We start from the raw sequence: 23,550 nt of genomic DNA, 5'->3' as shown, positions 1-23,550 counted from the left end.
GATTGAATAGCTATAATGATGAGTAGAGATTTATCCCCGAAAGCATAAAAAGGCTAATTCAACAAAGATTCTCTTTACTAAGAGCACTTGCTATTACTGCAAGTATGATTTCCTTTACAAATTCATATTATTTGATCTCAAAATACATCCTAAACTAAAATGCAACAATGTGAATGATTAACTAGCTTGCTAAAAGGATCAACTAACATTCTAATTCTAAATTGCAGGTGAATATTCACAAAACGTTCCTCTGCAAAGTTAAAGAAAGCTTGATATCATACATGGTAGAGCTCAATGTACCTTTCTCTCTTGAAACAAATGCCTTCAAAATTTTCTCTGAACCACATATTTATCTTGCAGAAGAAATGATCTCTTCCTGCTTGCTCCAAAAGAAAAACTTTATGCAAGTGACACGGTAAGGATTTATCCAGAATGTCAATGTAAATACATAGCAGAAAATTACCTATCGATGGATTTCCAAGCATTACTTAAAAGGTTAAGTTGGTTAATTTGTAATACTCTTTGACACTGTGGATCTCTACACGGTTTCACAAAACCTCTTCTTTGTAGAAATAAGCTGCAGGTGTTATAAAGATTGCTATCAATCATCTGCAAGGGAGCTGCCAGAGGATGTTGATTCTGCTGTGTCTTCCTCCACTGTAGCACTGCACCGAAAAACTTCGAGAAGTAGATCTTGCAATCTCTTTCTCAAGCCAGAAGCATCTTCTGGCCGGAACCACTCGCTGCCAAACTATTCAAATCGAGTGCAAAAGATCTAGGTTATAAAACAGTGCAAGAGTCACTGTAAAATCAGTTGGATATGCATCCCTACCATTGTTAAATCATTCTTTCTAAGCCTATCAGGAGCCTCTTCAATAAATTTCTCCATGAAATAAAGAACAAAAAGACCGCAGTCATACTCATTCTTCTGTTGGGGAACCTTGTACAAGAAAGCAGATAAAACAGTTATATATGTATTAACATATTATAAAATTTACAGATCCAACACAAATTGCAAACAACGAATATCATCATCATTTATCAAGTGCTTGTCTAAACTATTTTGAGTTGGTTATAAAAGTTGCAACAATACGTATGTTTTATACAAGAATTATTTTATAATGCACAACAATAAAAAAAAGGCACCCTTTATTTTCAAAATAACCAAGAGAATGTCCTTGCATTGATTGTTATCAAAGGACGTCCCGTCACCTACAAAATATGTCCTTTACATTTATACCCGTCTTTATCTTAATTTAAAGAAAAATGAGTTTTCATTGAAAATTTTCATTTTGGACAATTTAAGGCTAAAAAAGCTTCCTAATTCTGTGAATGTTCACTTTCTAAGAAATATTGACTATTTCCAGGTGGAGTTAGGAAAATTTTAACCTTAGATGAGCAGAAGTGACCAATTTCATTGAAATTGTCACTTTTTAGTTTTGAAGTTTCAAACATAAATTGCAATTATACGTGTTCAATCAAGGTGTAAATATTCTCTTGTGACAAGTCTACAAAAGAAATTAGAATGACTTTTTGTTCAAATTAACAAAAAAGCACAGTTTAATACTACCTACTAAATCAAGATAAAGAGAGGTGGGCATACAAATGGCGGTGGGGCAGCTTTTTGATAATAATAAAAATAGGGATACCCATTTAAAGATTTTGAAAATAAAGGAGCTCTTTCATTATTTTTCCTTATAACAATCTGTATTATATATAAGAAAAACTAAACAATTGCCCACCTCTCATTATAATTATGTTTTTGGAATAATTCTAACTCTGCCAACTTGTAAGTCGGTCACCCTTTTATGAAATTTTAACTTTCACATGTAAAAAAGTAAATGATAAATATTAGATTTTTTCTTTTCAATTATCAATTTTATCTTCCTAGAAAACAAAAACTGAAAATAGAAAATTTTCATAAACGAAACAAGGTTGTCTATCTCAAATGTCTTTTATGTCAGCCATATAACTCTTCTAAAATTATAATAATTACAGTTGTCCTTGATGTCAGGTATATTACTCTTCTAAAATTATATGAAATGGATTTTTAGTGTGCATTTCTCAAATTAATAAGCCACATGTCAAGTTATTAATTATATCCTATCTTCCTAGAAAACAAAAACCGAAAATAGAAAATTTTCACAAACCAAACAAGGTTGTCTATCTCAAATGTCTTTTATGTCAGCCATATAACTCCTCTTCTAAAATTATAATAATCACAGTTGTCATTTATGTCAGTTATATCACTCTTCTAAAATTATATGAAATGGATTTTTAGTGTGCATTTCTCAAATTAATAAGTCACATGTCAAGTTATTAATTACATCCTTTTTCCTGCAATTTTAAAAGGGGTCTCTAAATTACAAGAGGATGAACATAAGCTCAGCCTAAGGCCTTAAAGAATAAATACTCAAAATTATGATTTTGAAGAAAGGATTTTCTTGTATAAATGCAACTGATAATGAGTAATCTTATGAAATAACAAAATAATAACAATAAAACGGAGACACTAAACTATGCAACAACCCAACCGAAAAATTATTATGAGACAGAATTCAAATTCATGGCTCGTATATTTTTGGTCAAATGCTTTCTATTATGGGAAAGATTAGGGTATTTTAGCCTAGGTATTCCCCTCTATCGATGTTTATATTCAACAAGGTGAAACTACGAATAGATCCCTACTATTTACAATTAGCTCCTTACCACATTTGAACTAATAGCAAGTATTTATCTCAGCTCTGTCACAGATAAGTGCTCTACACACCAAACTAGAAACATCAGAAATCATATGGATGCAATTATTCACCAGAGAGGCAGAGAAGAAAAAAACAGCTAAAGAAATAGAGCTAGCTTGCTAAGCAGAGGCTTACTGTAATTTTCTTGTTGCTAATGTTCTGTGGAAGATGCCTCCATATCTCTTCTGAAATTGGAAGATCTAGACAAGAATTTTGATTCATGCAATTCCATTCTTCTATCAAATATCTGAAATTAATAGCTTTGTATCAGGTTTATTGAGAAGGACAATGTAGACAAACCATGTAATTTACAAATGTCCTGCCTCGCATTTTCAATGAAACATTTGTCTATTAAAAGTGAAAAGTTTCAGGGTTTCCCTGATCAAATTAGATAAACACTCGTGTTAAGTATGCAAACCAGTTTACATAAAATAACTTTTAAAATAAGAAGAAGAAAAAACTCATACTATTGACATTTGCCAGTAGTGAAACAGACAATTCAATAAGTATTAATCCGAACATCTAGCTGCTGTCTCTGGAGGATTTTGACCATTTGCTGTGAGTTAAATCCATTAAGAGTTTATATAATTATATTGAACTACTTGCAGAATCATTTTGTATGTATAAAAAAATTAGGCGAAAATTTTAACAGGTCTCAGGGGAGAATGAAGATTCAAATGGCTGGTGCTCAGATTTTACAAAATGATTAGATCATTTCAAGTCAAAAGTTGTTTGTTTATCGTCATCACTTGCAGACACATGACATGCAAATGTTACCAATTCAATGGATAAATTTTCATAAATAGCATTGGAAGGGATATTTGCAGACAACTTACCTATCGATGACATCAAATATGGAACAACTATTGTGAATGCCTAATGAGTCCAAATGAAGCACAACAGGACCTGATTCATCTTCTTTTGCAGGTATACATATAACCACCAAACTCCAATGCAAACTGTTTAAGAAACAAATTAGTTGAAAAAACCAGAAAGAAATCAAAGGCAACATACTCTTTAACCAATAATGCAAGTCATGAGTATTTCATAACATTACACATAAAGAAGCGATCACCAAGAGAATAAACAGTAAAAAAAAACTAAGATATTTTCATGTACTATATGGGAAGATATAATACAATGAAATGTTAAGAATGACTACCTCTTACCATAAGGTTAACAAAATGAGGATAGAAATGCTCAAATGCATATTTCACTGAATGTTGGGAAAGTAAATTAGTTTGCCTGCCTACACAAGTCTGATTTTCAATTAAGCTCTACATTTAAGATTGTCATAATTTGGCTTTCAGGGTTATATGGAAAATTTTAGAAAAGAGAGGTGTTAACATAGCATATATTGAATTAATTAAGGATATGTACAAGGATGTAATGACAAAAATAAAGGCTTCATGCGGATTAACCAAAGTGTTTCTCATAAAGATAGGATTACATTAACGATTAACTCTAAGACTGTATCTTTTTACACTAATCATGAACAAACTCACTGGGCACATCAAAGACACGATACCATAGTGCATATTATTTGCAGATGAGATTGTTTTATTAGATGAGATTAAATTTAGTAAAATAAAGACAGAATATATGAAATTTAAATTTAGTAATATTAGACGTAATGACGAACCAATCATGGCCGGTCCCAAATCTGGATAAAGGATGAGGTGTTGTGTTAGTACTGCAAATACCCCGTGGTAATTTTGATGTAATCAACCAAGTCAAGTTAGATCATGTTGTTGTTTAACTCCTGTGTCTATGTGTGCAGGAACTTAGAAGAACAAGAAGATGAGCAAAAAACGCAGTTAGCGAGAAGGACAGCATGGGAGAGAGTCGACGGGCTCGGTGCATTCGAGGGGCGAGCCGCTGCAAAAGAGTACGCTGGCGGACAAGAAGGAAGCGCGCGACTTTTCTGAGGGATAAGAAGCCGGAGCGGAAGTTTGCTCGAGGAGAAAAGAAGCTGAATTGCCTTATGGAAGACGTCTTCCATGGTTTGGAAGGCGCCTTCAATGAACAGTGCGAAGGCGCCTTTAGGCCATGGAAGGCGCCTTCCATGAATAGTGCAAATGCGCTTTCCCAATGTCCTGGATAAAATTGTCACACTGGAGGTGCCTTCCACCCCATGGAAGGCGCCTTCTAGCCGCGAATAGAATTTTCCAAGGGTTATAAAAAGACCCTTGGAGCTAAGAATAATTGAACAACTCTTGTATTCATTTCCTAGCACATTTCTAAGCGTTCAACGAGTGTAATAGGCTTCTCCGCCTACACGAAGGAGATCAGTGTTTTCTTTTGTCTTGGATTAACAACCACCTAGGTTGTAACCATGTATCTCCTTAGTGTCTTTAATTTATTAGTTGTTTAATTTCCTTTTTATAAGTGTGCTACTAATCTGAGTTGAAAAATTGAGAAGAGTTTTTGTTTTATTTTTCAACAAGCAATTCACCCCCCTCTTGCCGACCTAACCTGTTCCAACAAATACTAGGTTGTTCCCCGGAAGGAACGCGTTGCACGGTCTAACTGTAACATCTTGGCAGGGACCACTACATTTCTAGAACTCAGGTGTATTGCTAAATATACAAAAGTTCACGTTACAAGTTCCACTATAATGTGTCGGCAAGGACCGCTACATACATCTCCATGAGAACTTGTGTGTAATACTAAATAGGCCCGAGTTCTTACATCATAGGTTGAATAAGAACAAATAATCTAATATTTGGAACATGGAACGTAAACACCCTCATTGGTAAATCAATGGAGGTAATAGATACAATGATTAGAAGAAGAATTAGTATTTTGTGTGTACACGAGATAAAACGGGTAAGCAAGAAGACAAAACTGATAAAGAACTCGGGTTTTAAGTTATGGTACATAGGAAATCGTAAAGCAAAAAATGGAATGAGTATTATTGTAGATAGTTTGTTAAAAGCATGAAGTTGTAGGACTAGTTAGAAAAAGGGATAGAATTATAGTCCTTAAAATAGTAGTGACGAAAGAAACTATGAACATATTTAGCGTATATGCACCGCAAGTAAGATTAGATGAAGCTATCAAATCACGGTTTTGGGACGACTTAGATGAAATATTACAAAACATTTCGCCAAATGAAATGATTTTAATAGGAGGTGATCTAAATGAGCATGTCGGAGTAAAAAATGAGGAATATAAGAGGGTGCATGGGGGTTATGAGTTTGGATAGAGAAATGAGGAAAGGAAAACTATATTAAATTTTGCAATAATATATGAACTTATATTAACTAATACGTTTTTTAAGAAAAGAGAAGAACACTTAATTACGTTCAAAAGTGGGAATAATAAATTGCAAATTAACTTTCTTATGGTTAAGAAAAAGGATAGAAAGATTTATAAAAATTACAAGGTCATCCCTGAAGAAAGCTTAACTACCCAACATAGCTTAGTTGTATTAGATATACACCTCAAACATTATATCAATAGGAAAAAAAATATACGACTCTTAGAATTAAGTGATGGAAATTAAAGGATGGGAGACAAAATATATTTAAGGAGAAGGTAAAAGTACAAACATTAGGTGAAATATATGGTGATTCTAATACGACATAGGATAAGGTGATATCAAAATTAAAAATAGTAGCTAAAAATATACTCGGTGAGTTAAAGGGGCATGCATCACTAAGTAAGGAATCTTAGTGGTGGAAAGAGAAAGTACAAAAGAAAGTGAAGAAAAAACAAATAGCTGATAAAAAATTTATATATTTGTAAGAACGAGAAAAACTTAAAAAAATATATATAACAGCCAAGAAAGAAGCTAAGAGTAGTGAATGAAGCAAATAATGAAACTTTTGAACGATTATATCAAAAATTACATTAAAAAAAGGGGAAAGTGACATTTATAGATTACCTAAAATGAAAGAAAGGAAGACAAGAGATTTTATCCAAATAAAATATATTAAAGATGAATGTAATACAGTACTAGTAAATGATCGAGAAATAAAAGAGCGGTGGAAGAGATATTTTCAACAACTTTTTAATAAAGATTTAAATGGCCAACTTAACTTAGGTAATTTAAGTAAATCAAATGAGTATAGAATTTTTATCGTAGAATTCAAACTTCAGAAGTAGAACAAGCTCTAAACGGTATGCAAAATGGAAAAGTCATTAGACCAGATAATATTCTGATAAAGGTATAGAAGTGCATAGGGAAACAAGGTATTGAATGACTTATAAAATTATTTAACATGATATTGAAAATGAAAAAAAATGTCTGATTAATGCAGGGTAAGTACTCTAGTTCCCTTATATAAGAACAAGGGAGATATACAAAATTCTGCAAAGTATAGGGTATTAAGCTAACGAGTCATACCATGAAACTTTGAGAAAAAGTAATAGAAAAAAATTTAAGGAGAGACCACGGTGACTTAAAATCAATTTGGATTCATACATGGAAGATTGACAATAGAAATTATACATTTTTTTAGACAACTAATTGAAAACATCAGTATTCATTGACTTAGAAAAAGTTCATGATAGAATCCCAAGAGAAATTATATGCAAAATTCTAGAAAAGAGAGGTATTAGCGTAACATTTATTGAACTAATTAAGAATATGTACAAGGATGTAACAATTATAGTAAAGACTTCAGATGGAGTAACTGAAGCATTTCCAATAAAGATAGAGTTATATCAAAGATCAGCTCTAAGTCTCTATCTTTTTACACTAATTATGGGCGAACTCACTGAACACATTTAAAACAGTACCATAGTGCGCATTGTTTGCAAATGATATTATTTTGTTAAATGAAATACATGAAGGGGTAAATGCTAAACTAGAATCTTAGTGGGAAACACTAGAAGAGAAAGATTTTAGGCTTAGTAGAATAAAGACAGAATATATGAAATTTAAGTTTAGCAATATTGGATATAATGAAATAATTGTTAAGATAAGAGATAACGAGTTGCCTGAAACCAAGAGGTTTAAATATTTAGAATTATTTTTGCAAAACGATAGAGGAATTGAAAGAGATGTCTTAAATAGAATACAAGCAGGATGGTTGAAATAGAGGAGAGTGTCGGGTGTTTTATGCGACCATAAAATATCTCTAAAACTTAAAGGAAAGTTCTACAAAACCGCAATGAGACCTTCTATGTTGTATGGAGGATGAAGGCTCGAGCACATGAGCAGAAGATGCGAGTTGCAAAGATGAGAATGTTAAGGTGGATGTGTGGATATACGAGAATGGATAGAATAAGAAATGAAAGCATTAAAGAAAAAATAGGAGTTGCATTTATTGAGGGAAAACTCCGAGAAACACGTTTAAGATGGTACGAGCATGTACTCACACGACCAGCAAATGCTCAAATTAGGCGATGTGAAACTATGACAAATACACATATCAAACAAGGAAGACAAAAAAAGACTTGGTTAGTAACAACAAAACAAGATAAAATTTATTTAAACATAGATAATGATATAGTAGGAGATAAAGCTCAATGACCTAAAAGGATCCATATAGCTGATCCCACTTAATAGGATAAGGTTTAGTTGTTGTTGTAGACATAATGAGATAATTATTAAAATAGGAGATTATGAATTGTCTGAAACTTGTGTTTTGCAAAAGAGAGGAATAGAGATGTCTTCCATGTAATATAAAATGATGGTTGAAATGGAGAGCGTCAGGTGTTGTATATGATCGTAAAGTATCGCTAAAACTTAAAGGGAAGTTCTACAAAACGGCAGTTGGACCTGATATGTCATATGAAGTTGAATGTTAGGCTTTGACTCGAGTACATGAGCAGAAGATGAGAGTTGCAGAAATGAGGATGTTAAGCTGGATGTGCAGTCATAAAAAAAATTGACAGGATAAGAAATAAAAAATTAGAAAGAAAGACTCTAAACCATAAAACTCTGAGTGACACGTTTATGGTACGAATATATACTTAGCAGAAAACGAGAGTTGTAAAGATGAGGATATTAAGATGGATGTGTGGACATACGAGGATCGACAAAATAAGAAATAAAAGCATTAGAGAGAAAGTCGTAGTTGCATCTATTGAGGAAAAACTCCAAGAGATACGTTTACGATGGTACATGCATGTACTTAGACAACCAATAAATGCTTCAGTTAGACGATGTGAAACTATAATAAATATGCATATCAAACGAGGAAGACAAAAAAAAACTTGATTAACAATAATATAACAAGATAAAATTTATTTAAATACAGATGATAATATAGTAGGAGATAGAGTCTAATGACGTAGAAAGACTAGTGGGATAAGGTTTGGTTGTTGTTATATAATTTGGCCTTCAACTAAAGTTTTTGGTCTCAATTTGGTTCCTTTCATAGAAACCATAAAAAATTTTGTCGATCGTATCAACTTGTAATACATAGAGACATAACTTGTCCAAATTTTTTAAAATAATACATGTATATATATAGATAAAAATACATAACATATATAAGTATGTTAATAAACCTAAATCCATACTTCCATATATATATATATATATATATATATATAAGCCATACGATACAAAATGTACAACATATCAAAATCGACATTAATCACCAATGTAAAATAAAAGATCCAAAAAATGCATATAATTTAGTTCTTTTGACTTACAAACTAAATGTAAATTGACACTTAAAAGGTACCAAACAAAAAAATTACTTTAAAAAGTATTTTGCATTCACAAGAACTAATCTTATGTGAGGGCGAAAACATTATAAAGCCTCTAAGAAAGGGGCCAGTGCAAGTAATAATTAGGGTAATTTATTTGATTTGCTTTAACTAACACTAGTTCCATCCAATGTTTCATTTTTTGGATAAATTGCTACAAACAACAAAAGACAAGCATCTGTTAAATTGGTACTTTTGCATCTCAAGTAATCACATGTCTTGACAATGTTGTTTTTACTTCATCCAATGACAATAATAAACATTCAATAGCCAAAATGATGTTGTTTATCGAAGTTCCATTTCTTTATTCAATATCATGATACCATACGATAGTTGTTATTAAAAACTTGTTATTTACCAAGATAAATTTAAAATATCACAAGTAACACATTCTCTTGAAGAACATGCAAGAGAATAAATGATTTTTCTGCAAAAGACCTTACTTTCCGTGGACAGGAACAAATATGTAAGACTTTTCAAATATGTTAACACCTTTCCACCATCTTCTCAATTTTGCAAAGCATGCCTTGTCAGCCTGTTAAATAAGAAAATGTGATTAGTTTTTGACTTGTTATTAATCTTATGAGTCAAGGTCAATATATGTCAAATAGGCATATGAAATGTAGCTTTAATAATAAAAAAAGAAACAAGAGAATAGTTAAGAACGACATAAAACTCCTGAACTTTAGAAATATTAACTATTTTTCAATGAGATATTAGTGAACTTATTGTTAACATATATAGAGACACAAGGAAGCAATAATAGTGTGCCATATCTCAGAATTCTTTAAGTGGACTCTGTCTATATTAAAGACTAAAATAAATACACAGATGAACAAAAGTGAAACACTGATATACTAACAAATTTTATTTGTACCTAATGAAACAAGAAAAAAATCAGAATTGAAGGAAAATAAAAGAGTTATGGGCACAGCATAAAGCAACTAGTACAATGCAATATCAAAAAGAAAATATTTTCTTAGGGGGAAAGAGGAATTTCAACGTGTTAAAATAAATTATCATCACCAAGTTGTGTTAGTTTACGTCCCTCCATTTGAATCTGAAACAAGAAATTAGAAAAGGGAAAAAAACTTCATTAATGATGACATTACAATGGTGGTCTGAATCTCCGAGTCTATATTGAGATGGGGATATTTGATAAAAAATCATTAAGAATCTCCTTCAGTAACGACACATTCCCTGTGAAACAGATATCTCCCACTTTATCTCCAGGCTCAGAAAACATAACAATGAATTCTAGCAATTCCAAGTTTCAACTATAGTTGGACTCCATCAGAAGGAAATAGAAGTCGGTTATCTTAAGTACGATTACAAAAATATACCCTGTATGAAACAGCTTCTCCAAGTTTCTTGTAGAAGTAGGTGCTGAAGAAATGATAATCACCTCCTGGTCTATTGACTGCAGACTCTGGTCTTTGCAAATACCTAAAACAAGAAAGCCTTGGTCACCACATGCCACATAGAGGTTTGAATGATAAACTATATGTACAAAGACTATAACACTAGTAAAATTTAAATACAGTAAATCATATTTTATTTTATAAATGGAGGGGAGCATTGGTGCAACGTTAAAGTTGCTACCACATGACCTGGAGGCCATGAGTTCAAGTTGTGGAAACAACCTCTTGCAAAGCACAAAATGTTCTACATGGAGACCGAGGCAGCCGCCTTGGAGAGAGGCGAGCATTAACCACACCGCTTTTGCCATAGGCAGTCAAAGATGAGGCAAGGCAGCGCGCGAGGCGGCCGAGGCACATGAACTGGCCGAGGCGATGGGACAACAAAATTTAAAAAACCGTACTCCCTTTCAAAACATAAATAACTCCACAACCCAAGTCACCCACAACTAACCTCCTTCCGTTTAGAACCGCCACTAAATTAACTTTTATATATTTCTAGTCATGGACTGAAATTTCAAGTCGTAGCCGTTTCGCCAACTACATTCATTCTGCCCCCGAACCGACACCGACACAAGCACACCTCCGGTGTCGGCATGCTCGGACGCGTTGACGAGCCTGGCAATAGGCCCGAAAGTGTCACCTGAGCCCAATGACGAGCTCGAAAGCGTCACTCGAGAGCGCCGGCGAGCCCAAAGAAATAGACTTAATTAAAGTCTAATAAAATTATCCTATTAATTTAATTAATATATTTTATATTTAAAAAATACTGAAACTATATCAGTACAACATGATATGATATCGAAATTAAATCATTCCAATCCAGGACTGAAAACTCGACACGACTCAAAATTTTAAATCATATTTCTAGTAAATTTTTTTTCTAACTTTTTATCTTTTATTTAATTATTGAAAATTAATTGCAGAAAATGAGAGAAAACCAGAAGTGGAATTGAAGCGAAAGTTTAGTGATATCGTTTAGGATTATGGAGAGTTGAATTGCAAAGAAACAAGAGATTGGATCACATGCAAATTGTGCAAGAGGCTTGTTATGAGAGGAGTTTATTGAATAAAGCATCATATTACGGGTATTGTAGGACAAGTTGAAGCATGTTGTAAAGCATCCGATGAAGACCAAAAAAAAGTAAGCTTATCTTGAAAATAGCATGATCAAGAAGAAATGGTGGAAAAATTAAAAGAAAAGAGGGTGAAAGTAAATATAGGTGTTGATGCAAAGAATGATGAATGTCAAGTGGAGAGAGATTCTTCTAAAAAGAAGTCAAAGCACTTGGGGCCTATTGATAAGTGGGCATCCGTAATCGATCCAACAAAGGCAAGACAATAAAACATGAAAGATGAATTGAAGTTAAAGTTTACAAATGACATACATGAGTACCTTGCAAGATGGATTTATGAGGCAGGAATTTTTTGTCATGCAATTGAGAATCAAAGCTTTAGACAATTTGTAGAGGCATTTGGCCAATTCGGCCCGGGCTACAAACCTTCAAGACAATATCTTCTAAGAGAGACACTTTTGAAACAAGAAGTTGAAAGGGCCAAATTATCTCCACAAAAGCATGAAGAAGAGTGGATGAAAAAAAGATGTTCAATTATAACCGATGCATGGACAGATCGCAAGAGGAAAAGCATTATGAATTTATGTGTTAATTGCAAACTAGGCACTTTATTTCTTGGTTCTATTGAAGAATTCATGGAAGCACACCGAGGTTTGCATCTTTGAGTTTATGGAAAAATACCTCAATGAAATTGGTCCTCAACATGTTGTTCAAGTTGTGACGAACAATGCAACAAATAATATGGCGGTGGAAGAGTTGTTGAAGGTTGCATAACCTCAATTTTTTTTGAACTCTTGTGTGACTCGTATAGTCAACCTCATGCTTAAAGCAATTAAAAAGCTACCCAAGTTTAGCGGAATTCTTGAGAAAGCAAAGACCCTAACAATATTCATCTATGCACATTATAAAACTTTGGTTATTGTTAGGAAATATACCAAGAAGATGGATATTGTGAGGCCCAGGGTGACTAGATTTGCTACTTTATTTTTTACCTTGGAAAGTCTCAAAGGCGAGAAAGATCAATTGAGACTTATGCTTACATCTGAGGAGCAAAACAAAATCAAGTAGTGTGAAGGGGAAAGCAGCAGAGGCGACAGTAACACAGTAACAAGTATCTCTTTTTGGAATGGTGTTTTTTTTTTACTTTGAATGTTTTCACCCCTTTAGTGAAAGTTTTACGCCTTGTTGACGATGACATGGGTGCACTTAAACAAGCCAAGGAAAAGATTAGAAAGACTTTCAATAAAGAAGAAAATGTCACCCCTTTAAAGAGTATTGATGAGAAGTCTAAAGGTAGATTTAACAGTCCTTTGCATATATTGTTTACTTGTTGAATCTAATTTTTTACTTCAAAGATTCAAGCATACAAAATAACACCAATGTTATGAATGAGTTCTTGAATTGTCTTGAGAGTAAATCTAGAAACTTTGTAAGAAAAATGGCATTCGAAGCATATGAGAAGGTGGATATGTAGCATGACTTTGATTTGAGTACATCTCTTTCCTTTATTTCTATTGACTAACATACATATCTTTTTTACCTTTTTTTTTGGTTTATTATTTTTTTGCCTTTTTACTTTTTAAAGTTGGATGGTGGTCCAATTATGATGGTGACTTACAAAAAATGACAATGAGATTTCTATCTTTGCCAAGTAGTGTAAGTACCCCGGGATAGTTTTGATGTGGTCAACCGAGTTAAGTTAGGTCTTGTTTGTGTTTGATGCCTTGTGTCTAAGTGTGTAGGAACTTAGGAGCACAAGAAGTTGAGCGAAAGATGTAGCGAACGAGATGGATGGCACGGGAAAGGAGCCAATGGGCTCCAAGCATCCGAGGGACAAGAAGGAAGAGTACACTAGCGAACGAGAAGTACGCGCGTGGCGCTTCCAAAGGACGAGAAGCCGAAGCGGAAGTTTGCTCGAGAAGAAAGCCGAAAGATGGGGTCGGGTGAGCCCAATTCCAAATGGTCAAAATCACCCACAAGAAGCTGCTGGAGAAAGGCGTCTTCAAGCTCATGGAAGGCTCCTTCAAGCCCTCACAGAAGGCTCTTCAATGACCATTAGCCGAAGATAAAATTTTATCTTCGGCAATAAAACTTGTCTAATTGAAGGCGCCTTGGATCATCTTAAAGGCATTTTCAAGCCACGGATAAGATTTTTCAGAGCTATAAAAAGGCCCTTGGAACTAGGAATTAAAGAACAATTGAACTACAAATCCTGTATTCATTTTCCTAGTCTTTTGTAAGCTTAAAAGTATGTCAGGCTACTCCACCTTCAACGAAGGAGTATTTTCTAGTGGAGCTTTCTTCAACGCCTTGGATTAACAATCACCTACGTTGTAACCAAGTAAACAACTGTCTTACTTTCTTTAGTTGTTCAATTTCTTTCTATTTGTTTTAATCGTGCTATCCAACTAAATTGAAAAATCGAGAAAGGGATTATTTCTATTTTTGCAAGCAATTCACCCTCTCTTGCCGGCTGCATGGGACCAACAAGTAGTCCATCGGGATGTGAAAGAAATTGGAACCAATTTGAAAGAGTAACTAGTAATTTATAAATTATGTTATCTATCCTTTCTTTTTATTAGTTTTTAATAATTTTCTAATTATTTAGATACATACCGAGAAAAGGAATAGGCTCGAGACATCAACATTGAATTATCTTCTATATGTCAAATTCAAAGTCAATCTTATGAAGAAGAAGAGTAAAAGAGAAATGGATAGAGATTTGCTTCTATCCTCTCAAGCTAGTGAAGCTAAAAGTTGACTTGTTGATGGTGAAGATGAAGTTGAGGTGGAGCTGGGTTCAGGACTTACTTGGAGAATGGTGGCAAAGGCCTCAGGAGCGGATGAAGTGCTACAGCCAAGGAAGAGCGCAAGGAACATCCCCATTAGAGAACTTGATGAGGACTTCCTTACAACGGAGGAAGAAAATGAAGATGTTGATTTTGAGTCCGATGATGAGAGGATCATGAATGTAGTTGATGGTGCATTTGTAGATGATCTATAAGATTAGTTATGGTTAGTCTAGTCCTTATTGGCTTGTTGTCGTGTTGGATTGAAACTTTGAATTTTAAACTTAGGTTTTTGGTAAAAGTAATGATACTACCTTTTTAGTATTAATGTAGTGATGAATTTTTATTAATTCTCTTGTTAGTTGCATTTATATATTTATTTGTACTTAATATAAATTGTATTGTATGAAGATTATTTATACATAAACATAAAGAATAATGACTATTTATAATATTATATATAAAACATAGTAAAAAAAAAATTCAACCACCTACGCGACCGAGGTGGTAGGCAGTCACTGACTGCCCCGCCACCATCTACCGTACAATAAATCCTTCTCTGGGACCGTGCATTGGAAAGAGTTTTATACACCGGCCTACCCTCTTTATTGCTCTACCTCCAAACATGATTAATTAACATGTTTAATCGAATTAACTTGTTTAACTATTATATAAAACACTACATTGACTAAACTGACAAAATAAATAGCCAAACATAATTAAAATGCATCCTAGAATAAATATTAATAAGTATCCAAGTTACAAGGAGACACAGATGAGCTGAATAATCAGCTAAAGACAAAAGAGAGAAAAAGAGAAACAAAATCAAGTCCCATTAAATGAAGATACGCCAAATGAATTCTATATCAATATCAACAACCAGTTAAATCAAAATAAAAAAAGTCAATAAGTATAAATTAATTTGCAAGAAAAATAACAACAAAGTTTCCTTTTTCTATTCTTAAGAGATGACTACAAACTAACTTGAAAGAAAAATAACCACCGTTAAATTTAAAAAAAAAACTTTTTTATTCTAAAGAGATGTATTACTTATTACTTTACAAAGGTTTCTTGCTAGATACTATATTGTTGTTAATACTTGATAGACATAGACATTAAATGTAGGGAAAAGTAAAAGAAAAAAGCACCTTATCTTCAGATATTCAACTTTTGAAGGTCAAATGGTTTAGGTTTTTCTTGATTATTGTGTTAATAAATGAAACTCTACTTCCGAGCAAAATTATCGACTGAAAAATAAGAATCCTTGTCGTTTTTTCTGAACCAAATAATTTTGATGAACAAGGAAGTTACTTACTGAATATAAAAGTTCATTATGGGAGATGATAAATAGGATTCTGGATCTAGACATTGTATATCTGCAATTGAAAGCTCAACAGATTCAGGATCATCCCTGTTGTACGATAATAAACAAGTAAGAATTTGCAGATAACATTGAGCCCAATATTTTATATGTTCAATTAATCATAGAGAAACACCTTGAAGGATAGTAAATCTTCCTCTTCTTCCTAAGCAAAATGGGTACGGTTAGCAAGATGTACTATAACAAAGAAATATTTAGGTTGAGAGAGAGAAAGAAAAGTTCCGCAGCATGTTTACCATTTGCCAGTATCATATCCCGTTGGATGTGCAGAATGAACTTCTTCATCCAACATGACAACTTCACGAACCTGTTTAGAGAATGACAAAAAGATAACTCCAGTCTGCGTTCTTACTCTGACTGTTAATCACAAAAGTTGGTAGAAATAATTTTACAAAACATCTTCTCCAATTCCAATCATATTTCTGAACCATGCATCCTAGCAAATCACACTACAGGTAAGTGTAACTATGGTTTTTAAACTGGTTCCAGTGCAGGTTTGGTAGCTGGGAAGAAGATTACGGTCAGGATACCATGTGTTGGGATAAAGTGGTACGAGAATCCCCGGCTCCTACTCCACACAGCCTAAGATCCAAGATCAACCCCAGTAACAATGCTATCTTTTTCCTATTCGGATAGCTTCTAGAGGCAGATAAACCTCTTACAATCTTTGTTCTTATAGCAATACACAGACAAAACAAAATACACAAGCAAATACAACAATAGAAATAACAATGAATGAAAGAACACTTTAGAAAACTAGAAGGCTTATTGTTTCATTTTTGTAGGTTGCTCATATAAACACTAGAATGCAGAAGCACTTCTCTGGGATTCATTGTTAGTAGATAGATGCCAAAACTTCCTCAAAATATCCTCTTATAGAGATGTTTGTTCAATCCTTAAAAACCACAAACTAGTCGATTGATTACAATTGGCTTATGACAGATTCATCTACATCACAACCGGTTCTTCTGCAGTTGACTAATCAAAATCAACTTGACCAGTTCACTTGGATCGCAGCCATTCCCACTGTTGATTATTTCATTAATCGATTGTTTATGCTTTATCATGCACCGGATGGTCCTTTTTTGATTGTTTATGCTTTATAATAGATTTCTTCAGATAAAATCATGACCAAATCTTTTAGATCACTAATTCAAATTCTGTTGACTATACGTAGTCAACAGTCATATGTAGGGGTATCAAAAATGGACCCGACGCGTCAACCGGACCCGAGTTGACCCGAAAATATCGGATTAGGGTTGGGGGTTTTCGAATTCAAGTTGGATTCGGGTTGAGGGTTTTTGAGTTGGTTTAGGTTCAGGTTGGATTTTCATTGACTGAATTAAGATTTAAGAATTATTTTAAGATTAAATCAAATTTTATTTTAAAAATTAAGATATTTTATGTACATAAATAGTATAATGTTAGTATAACAATGATGAAATATTGAGATAAAATTGAAGAATTATAGAGAAATAACAAAAAAAAATATTTTTTTTTGGGTCGAGCGGGTTATCCAGGTTTGGGTTCAAGTTTCAAGTTTTTGAGTTCGGGTCAGATTCGGATTAAGATTTTTTTTGTAAGATTCTTGCTTTGATCCAAATCCTGAACCCACCTGACCACCCAAATTAGCACCATAGTCATCTGCTAGTTGGAGTTAGAGGTGCAAATGAGTCAAGTCGCTTGCGAGTAGCTCGACTCGAGCTCGGAGTTGATCGAGATCGAGAAGAGCTCAAGCCAGCTCATTTAATATTCAAGCCGATCTCGAGCCCATTTAATACTGGTTCGATGGCTCGTCGAGCCTGTTCGAGCCAAGCTAGTTCAATATTCTAATTTAAAAAAAGACAGCCCGGTGCACGAAGCTCCGGTCATGCGGGATCCCGGGGAAAGATCCATTGTACGTAGCCATACCCTGCTTGTTGGAAGAGGCTGTTTCTAGGATTCGAACCCGTGACCTTTAGGTCACAAAGCAACAACTTTACCGTTGCGCCAAGGATCCCCTTCCCTAATTCAATATTCTAATATTTAAAATAATTACTACTTTAAAAAAAAATTAAATTGACGAGGTGTTTGTGGCTAAAGGGTTTCATTGGGTTTGTCGGTGGTTGAAGGTTCGAAACCCAACCCGCACAACCTTTTTTCATTTTATTTCAATATTTCGAGCCGAGCTCGAGCCCATGATTAGATGGTCGGGCCAAGTTTGAGCTCAAATTTACAAACTCGCTCGAGCCTGAGCCGAGCCTCTTTAATTTTCTCTAGCTCGAGCTAACCCATGCTCGAGCTCAGCTCGGCTCATTTGCACTCCTAGTTGGAGCATTTGCCGACTACTAATTCTCATCAATCAACTACTCTTATCTCTTGAATGATTTATCAAACAACTAGTTGGACCTCATTAATGATTACAATAATAAATTTATCTCGGTTCTTGTCATTGATATTTCAGCCTGAATTGACTACCTAGTCAACTCGACAATTAGTCAACTTATACTTTGACTTTCTTGAAAAAATATTTATTTTGCACACTAGGAGGCTCAAATCTGTGACCTCAGAGTTGAGAGCCTTACATTTCAGTTACTAAGCTAGACAACCTATTACTCAAACAAGCCTAGTATTTGGACTTCTCATACTAAGAAACTCCTCGTCTCTGAGACTTCATCTATTGCCTAGTACGCGACCTCAGCATACCATGTCTTCCCCTTCCCAGCCTCATCACAGAAACTTCTACTTGTCTAGCCTCACTATCAGAACTTCCTTTTGCCCAATCTTATCAACAAGACTTTCACTTGCTCAAAATCCCCTCCTCTAGAACTTCCACTACTTAGGACTTCCACTTAGCTAGAGTTTACTCCTCCAAGACTTCTACATATCACTAGAGTTCATTCTTTTAAGACTTACACATGCGACCTCTTAGGACTTCCTAATGCTTTCTATTGCCAAATATCTAGTTAACCTTGACCCACTTGACTTCCTATCAACTAAATATCGATCAACCTAAACCCACTTGGACTTCTCCCTTGCCCATTCCCTATTAGACTTTCGACTTTTGCCAATAGTTGTTGGTCTTTTAACCAATGCCAAATGATTAATCTATCTAACCCACTTGGACCTCTCCAATCACTTAACATATTTAAGCATATTGTTCAAAAATCAAAACCCTAGACCATCGTCGACCTTCACTAAAAGACGATTGCACTGATAATCTCTCCCCTTTTTATATTTGACAATATATTTAAGTTAGGTTTAACCATTGCTCAACTTCCCATATCCTATGCACAAAACCTGAATGATGTTTCTTAACGGAAACCAATCCTTAGTCCAAGGCCGGCTCAAGGCACTAAGGTCTATGCCTAAAGCCCCTATATATTGAGGCCCACTATATATATATATATTAAAAAATATATAATTATTATTTTAGAAATATATGTTTGGATGGGAAATATTTAAAATTATCTTTTTAAATAAGTTTAGATGGTAAATATTTATAGATCAAAGTTAAAATTGATCATTTTTTATTTTTTACAAATCAAAGTTAGAATTGATTTATAATTTAAAATTTTTAACTATTAAAGTTAGATTTGGTTAGTAATTTATTTTTTTATTAAAATTTAATCCATAATTTTTTTTATTGATAAAAAGTTAATTTACCATCAAAATTAAATTTGAATAAAAATTAAAAATATTTATTGATTATACTTATTAGTAATTGATATATTTTTTTATAAAACCACTTTTAAAAGTCAAAAACATAATTAATATTGTACTATTATTTCTCTCTAAAGTTTTTTTTGTCTTTTTTTGCTCCTTCATTATCATTTTTATACCGTTATTATTGTGCCCTTGCTCCTCTACAGGTTTTATACGGACTTTTTTTTTTGTAATTCATCTTTGATGTTTATTAGCTAAATAAATTTGATTAATAATTTATCGAAATTAAAATTAATAAAAAGGCAGCTCGATGCTCGAAGCTCCCACCAATACGGGATCATGAGGAAGAGTCTATTGTAATTATTCTTCTTTACAAGAGACTATATCCGCTACCCGAACATGTTACCTCTAAGTCACATAATAGCAATTTTATCATTATGTCAAGACTACCCTTTATCGAAGTTAAAATTGTTCAATAAAAAAAAAAATTAAATAGCAATTAAAATGCATATTAATAGTATTACAATAATTTACTACTTGTTGCCAAATTAGTTAGTATTTTTAATATTTTATTGGCAGCATTTAACTTTATTTATTTAATTAAAAATATTCATTAGACAAATATATTATTTTTTAACAAATTATTCTTGAAAGTTTAACATAAAAGCATTTTTATTTTTTCAATTTTACCAGTGTTCTAGGCACCGCCTAAGCAGGAGGCAAACCTCAACCGCACCGTCTTGAACTACACTGCCTTATGTTTAGGCAGCGGTTAAGTGTTTTTGATTCAGACTCGAGTGACGCGTCATCGGGTTCGGGCGATGCGTTCGAGCACGCGCAATGAGTCTGGACTCGTTGTCGGGCCTAAGTCGATTGCCGAATAGATTAAGTTTTTTTTAACTTAGGATTTAATTGAAACTTTAGATTAATAATTTTAATCATGATTGAGATAATTTAAATAAGTTTAATTATTATCATTTTAATTTAATATATATTTAAAAATTATTGTTATTTATTTTTTTAAAAAAATATTTAGATTAACTTTTTTATTTTTAGTTAATATATTTTATGGTATTTTTTTAAATTTTTTTATCCTTTATTTAAGTTTTTATTCTTTAGTTAATATATTATTTAATTATGTATAAATATAGTAAAAAAATTCAACCGCCTAGGCGATCGAGCCGGTAGGCGGTCATTGACCATATCGCACCATATCGCCACCGCCTATCGCGATTTATAACATTGGATTTTACTAATAAAGAAATGAGCTTCGACACAAGATAAAGTTGTTGTGTGACCTAGTTGGTCATGACTTCAAATTGTGAAAACAATCTTCGATAATGTACAAAATTGTCCTTTTAAATTTTATTAATAAAATTAAATATCTCTAATAATATTTTATATAAAAATATATTTAAAAAATTAAGTCTTTCAAGTTTGTTACTGCCTAGTGCCTCTAGAATTGTTGAGGCGGTGCTGCCTTGGTCAAGCTTGACAATATGTTTACAATCAAAAACTAATCTAGTTGGTGCAATCTGCCCTTAGTCAAAGTTAACAAATCAAAGGTTGACCATGATCTAAGATTTTGATGTTTGAGCAATATGTTTGAATATGTTAATGGTTGTAGAAGTAAGTGGGTGAGACACTTGCATGGGTTAAAAGACTAATAGGTGTTGGCAGAAGTCAAAATTCTAATATGGAGTTGGCAAGGGAGAAGTTAAGGTTGACGGAACACTTAGTTGATAAGAAATCCAAATGGGTAAGGTTGAGCCAACACTTAGACAATAGGAAGCATTGGGAAGTCATAACAAACCGTGGAAAACTGAATGTTGGACACATGTGGAAGTCCTGCAGCTGTAGAAGTCTAAGTGAACTCTAGGCAAGTGGAAGTCCTAGAGCAAGTGGAAATTCTAGCCTCAAGGCTGGGCAAAAGGAAGTCCTAGTTGTGAGGCTGGTAGTGAGAATGGGCAAGTGGAAGTTCTGAACTAGGCAATGAGAAGACTTGGTAAGCCGAGGTCAGCAAGATACTCGGCAATAGGTAGAAAGAGACAAGGAGTTTCTTGGCATGAGAAGACCTAGTAGGTTAAGACACTAGCCAAGGTTAAAGTCTAAACAATATGTTTAAAAACTCTGTTTAATCAATAAGCTATCTATATCAGTGGATAGAATGCAAAGCTCTCAACCTTGAGGTTGCGGATTTAAGCCTCATGGATATGCAAAATAAACTTTTTTTCAAGAAAGTCAAGGTATCAATCAACTAATCATCAAGTCGATTAGGTAGTCAACTTGGGATGAAATGACAACGAATAAATATAGTATTGTGATCATTAAATAGGATATGTATTGAAGAAATTAGATAACTCTTGAAACATTCATTTGATGAATTGTTCAAGAAATAAGAGCAGTCGACTGATAAAAATTCACAATCATTCAAGAGATAAGAGCAGTCGACTGATAAAAATTCACAATCCACTAATCTAGTCAGCAGATGACAAAGTCAACAAAAGACAGTCAACATATGACATAGTCCGATTATGATTTAATATGGAGCACTTGATTGATAAAGCATACACGATTGACTAAAGATACAACTGACATAGGGAACGATTGCGATCTAGGTGAAATGGTCAAGTTGATCTAGATTAGTCAACTGATGATACAGTCAATAAAAGAGTCCGTTATAATCCAAATGAATTAGTCATGAGCTAATTTGAATTAGTCGAATGTCTACAATTTTTCAAGATTGAACAAAAGCTCTATAAGAGAAGGTTTCAGGGATGTTTTGGCATCTATCTACTATCAATGAATCGCAAAAAAGTGTTGTTGCATATTAGTGTTTCTATGAACAATCTACAACAATCGAACATCAAGAAATCTCGTTTTCTAAAATGTTCTGTCGTTCATTGTTATTTCTATTGTTGTATTTACCTGTGTATTTTATTGTGTTTATTTACTACTATAAGAGGAAGAACTATAATAGGTTTCTTCGCCTCTAGAAGATATTCAAATAGGAGAAAAGGTAGCGGTGTTATCGGGTCAAACAACCCAAGGGTCATAGGCCATGTAGTATGAACCGAGAATTTTTTGAACCACATAAAATTGTGGTATTGTGTATCTATTTCATTTGCTTACATTTCTATATTTTTACTTTTTTTTAATTTTCACTACATACTAACAATTTTGTAAAAAAGCAAAATTGAACAAAATATCACAATCAGCACACTCATATTCACCCCCAGTCGAACACCAACAAGCATCAATTTGAAGGAAGCAAGTTAGCCCATTTTTGGATGATGATGGAAGATGTTATTTAAAACTTGTGTAATATTTAATGTAGTAGCTCAACAGTACAATGAATTGTAGGACGGGCATAAATTTGCCTTGCCTAAACAAACTTAGATGATCAATCCACTCTGATGGACAAACTTAGAGCCTTGAAGCTGTGAATACTCTCTTGATCTCTCAAATTCAGTATACGGCATCTTAGAGTTCTCCCAATCTTCAGCTTACTGCATACCATCCACGGGAGGTTCTAAAATGAACCAACACTGACCAAGACCATCAAGTCCTGTCTATGACAATAGTTACATGCAACTCTATCGATCATTCATGAGCATTGTGGATATATCAGACAATTTCTCACTTTATCATATTTTGAAGTTTCACCAAATGCTCTCACATTAGTAAAATTTCCATTTTATCCTTTGTTTAATAACTTCATATCTCTTAGAATTCCCAATTTTTGTAAAATTAACTACTTTTTGAACATGTTGCTTTCTAACAGCTTGATACTCCAATCCATTAAACATGGCAGATTGTACCATAGTGTTC

General features: G+C 33.5%; 1 protein-coding gene across 4 annotated transcripts in view; it reads right to left on the bottom strand.

Annotated features, from left to right (window-relative positions):
- Nucleotides 1–41: 41 nt before the first annotated feature.
- Nucleotides 42–23,550, bottom strand: part of LOC122038309 (ubiquitin-like-specific protease 1D) — a 33,610-nt gene continuing 10,101 nt past the window's right edge. For 2 of the 4 annotated variants that reach the window (XM_042597994.1, XM_042597995.1), the window contains exons 6-14: nucleotides 16,311–16,381; nucleotides 16,190–16,219; nucleotides 16,009–16,104; nucleotides 10,754–10,856; nucleotides 9,854–9,945; nucleotides 3,578–3,700; nucleotides 2,877–2,988; nucleotides 833–940; nucleotides 42–751 (exon numbers count right to left, since the gene is read on the bottom strand). In XM_042597994.1, the coding sequence (XP_042453928.1) occupies nucleotides 602–751; nucleotides 833–940; nucleotides 2,877–2,988; nucleotides 3,578–3,700; nucleotides 9,854–9,945; nucleotides 10,754–10,856; nucleotides 16,009–16,104; nucleotides 16,190–16,219; nucleotides 16,311–16,381 (885 nt within the window). In that variant the 3' untranslated portion in view covers nucleotides 42–601. The remainder of the gene's footprint in view (nucleotides 752–832; nucleotides 941–2,876; nucleotides 2,989–3,577; nucleotides 3,701–9,853; nucleotides 9,946–10,753; nucleotides 10,857–16,008; nucleotides 16,105–16,189; nucleotides 16,220–16,310; nucleotides 16,382–23,550) is intronic. The other 2 variants (XR_006127835.1, XR_006127834.1) reach the window with 2 other exon arrangements.

The sequence above is a fragment of the Zingiber officinale genome, chromosome 1A (genome assembly GCF_018446385.1).
Source record: "Zingiber officinale cultivar Zhangliang chromosome 1A, Zo_v1.1, whole genome shotgun sequence".
Taxonomy (NCBI): Eukaryota; Viridiplantae; Streptophyta; class Magnoliopsida; order Zingiberales; family Zingiberaceae; genus Zingiber; species Zingiber officinale.
This window is presented reverse-complemented; position numbering and strand designations above follow the sequence as displayed.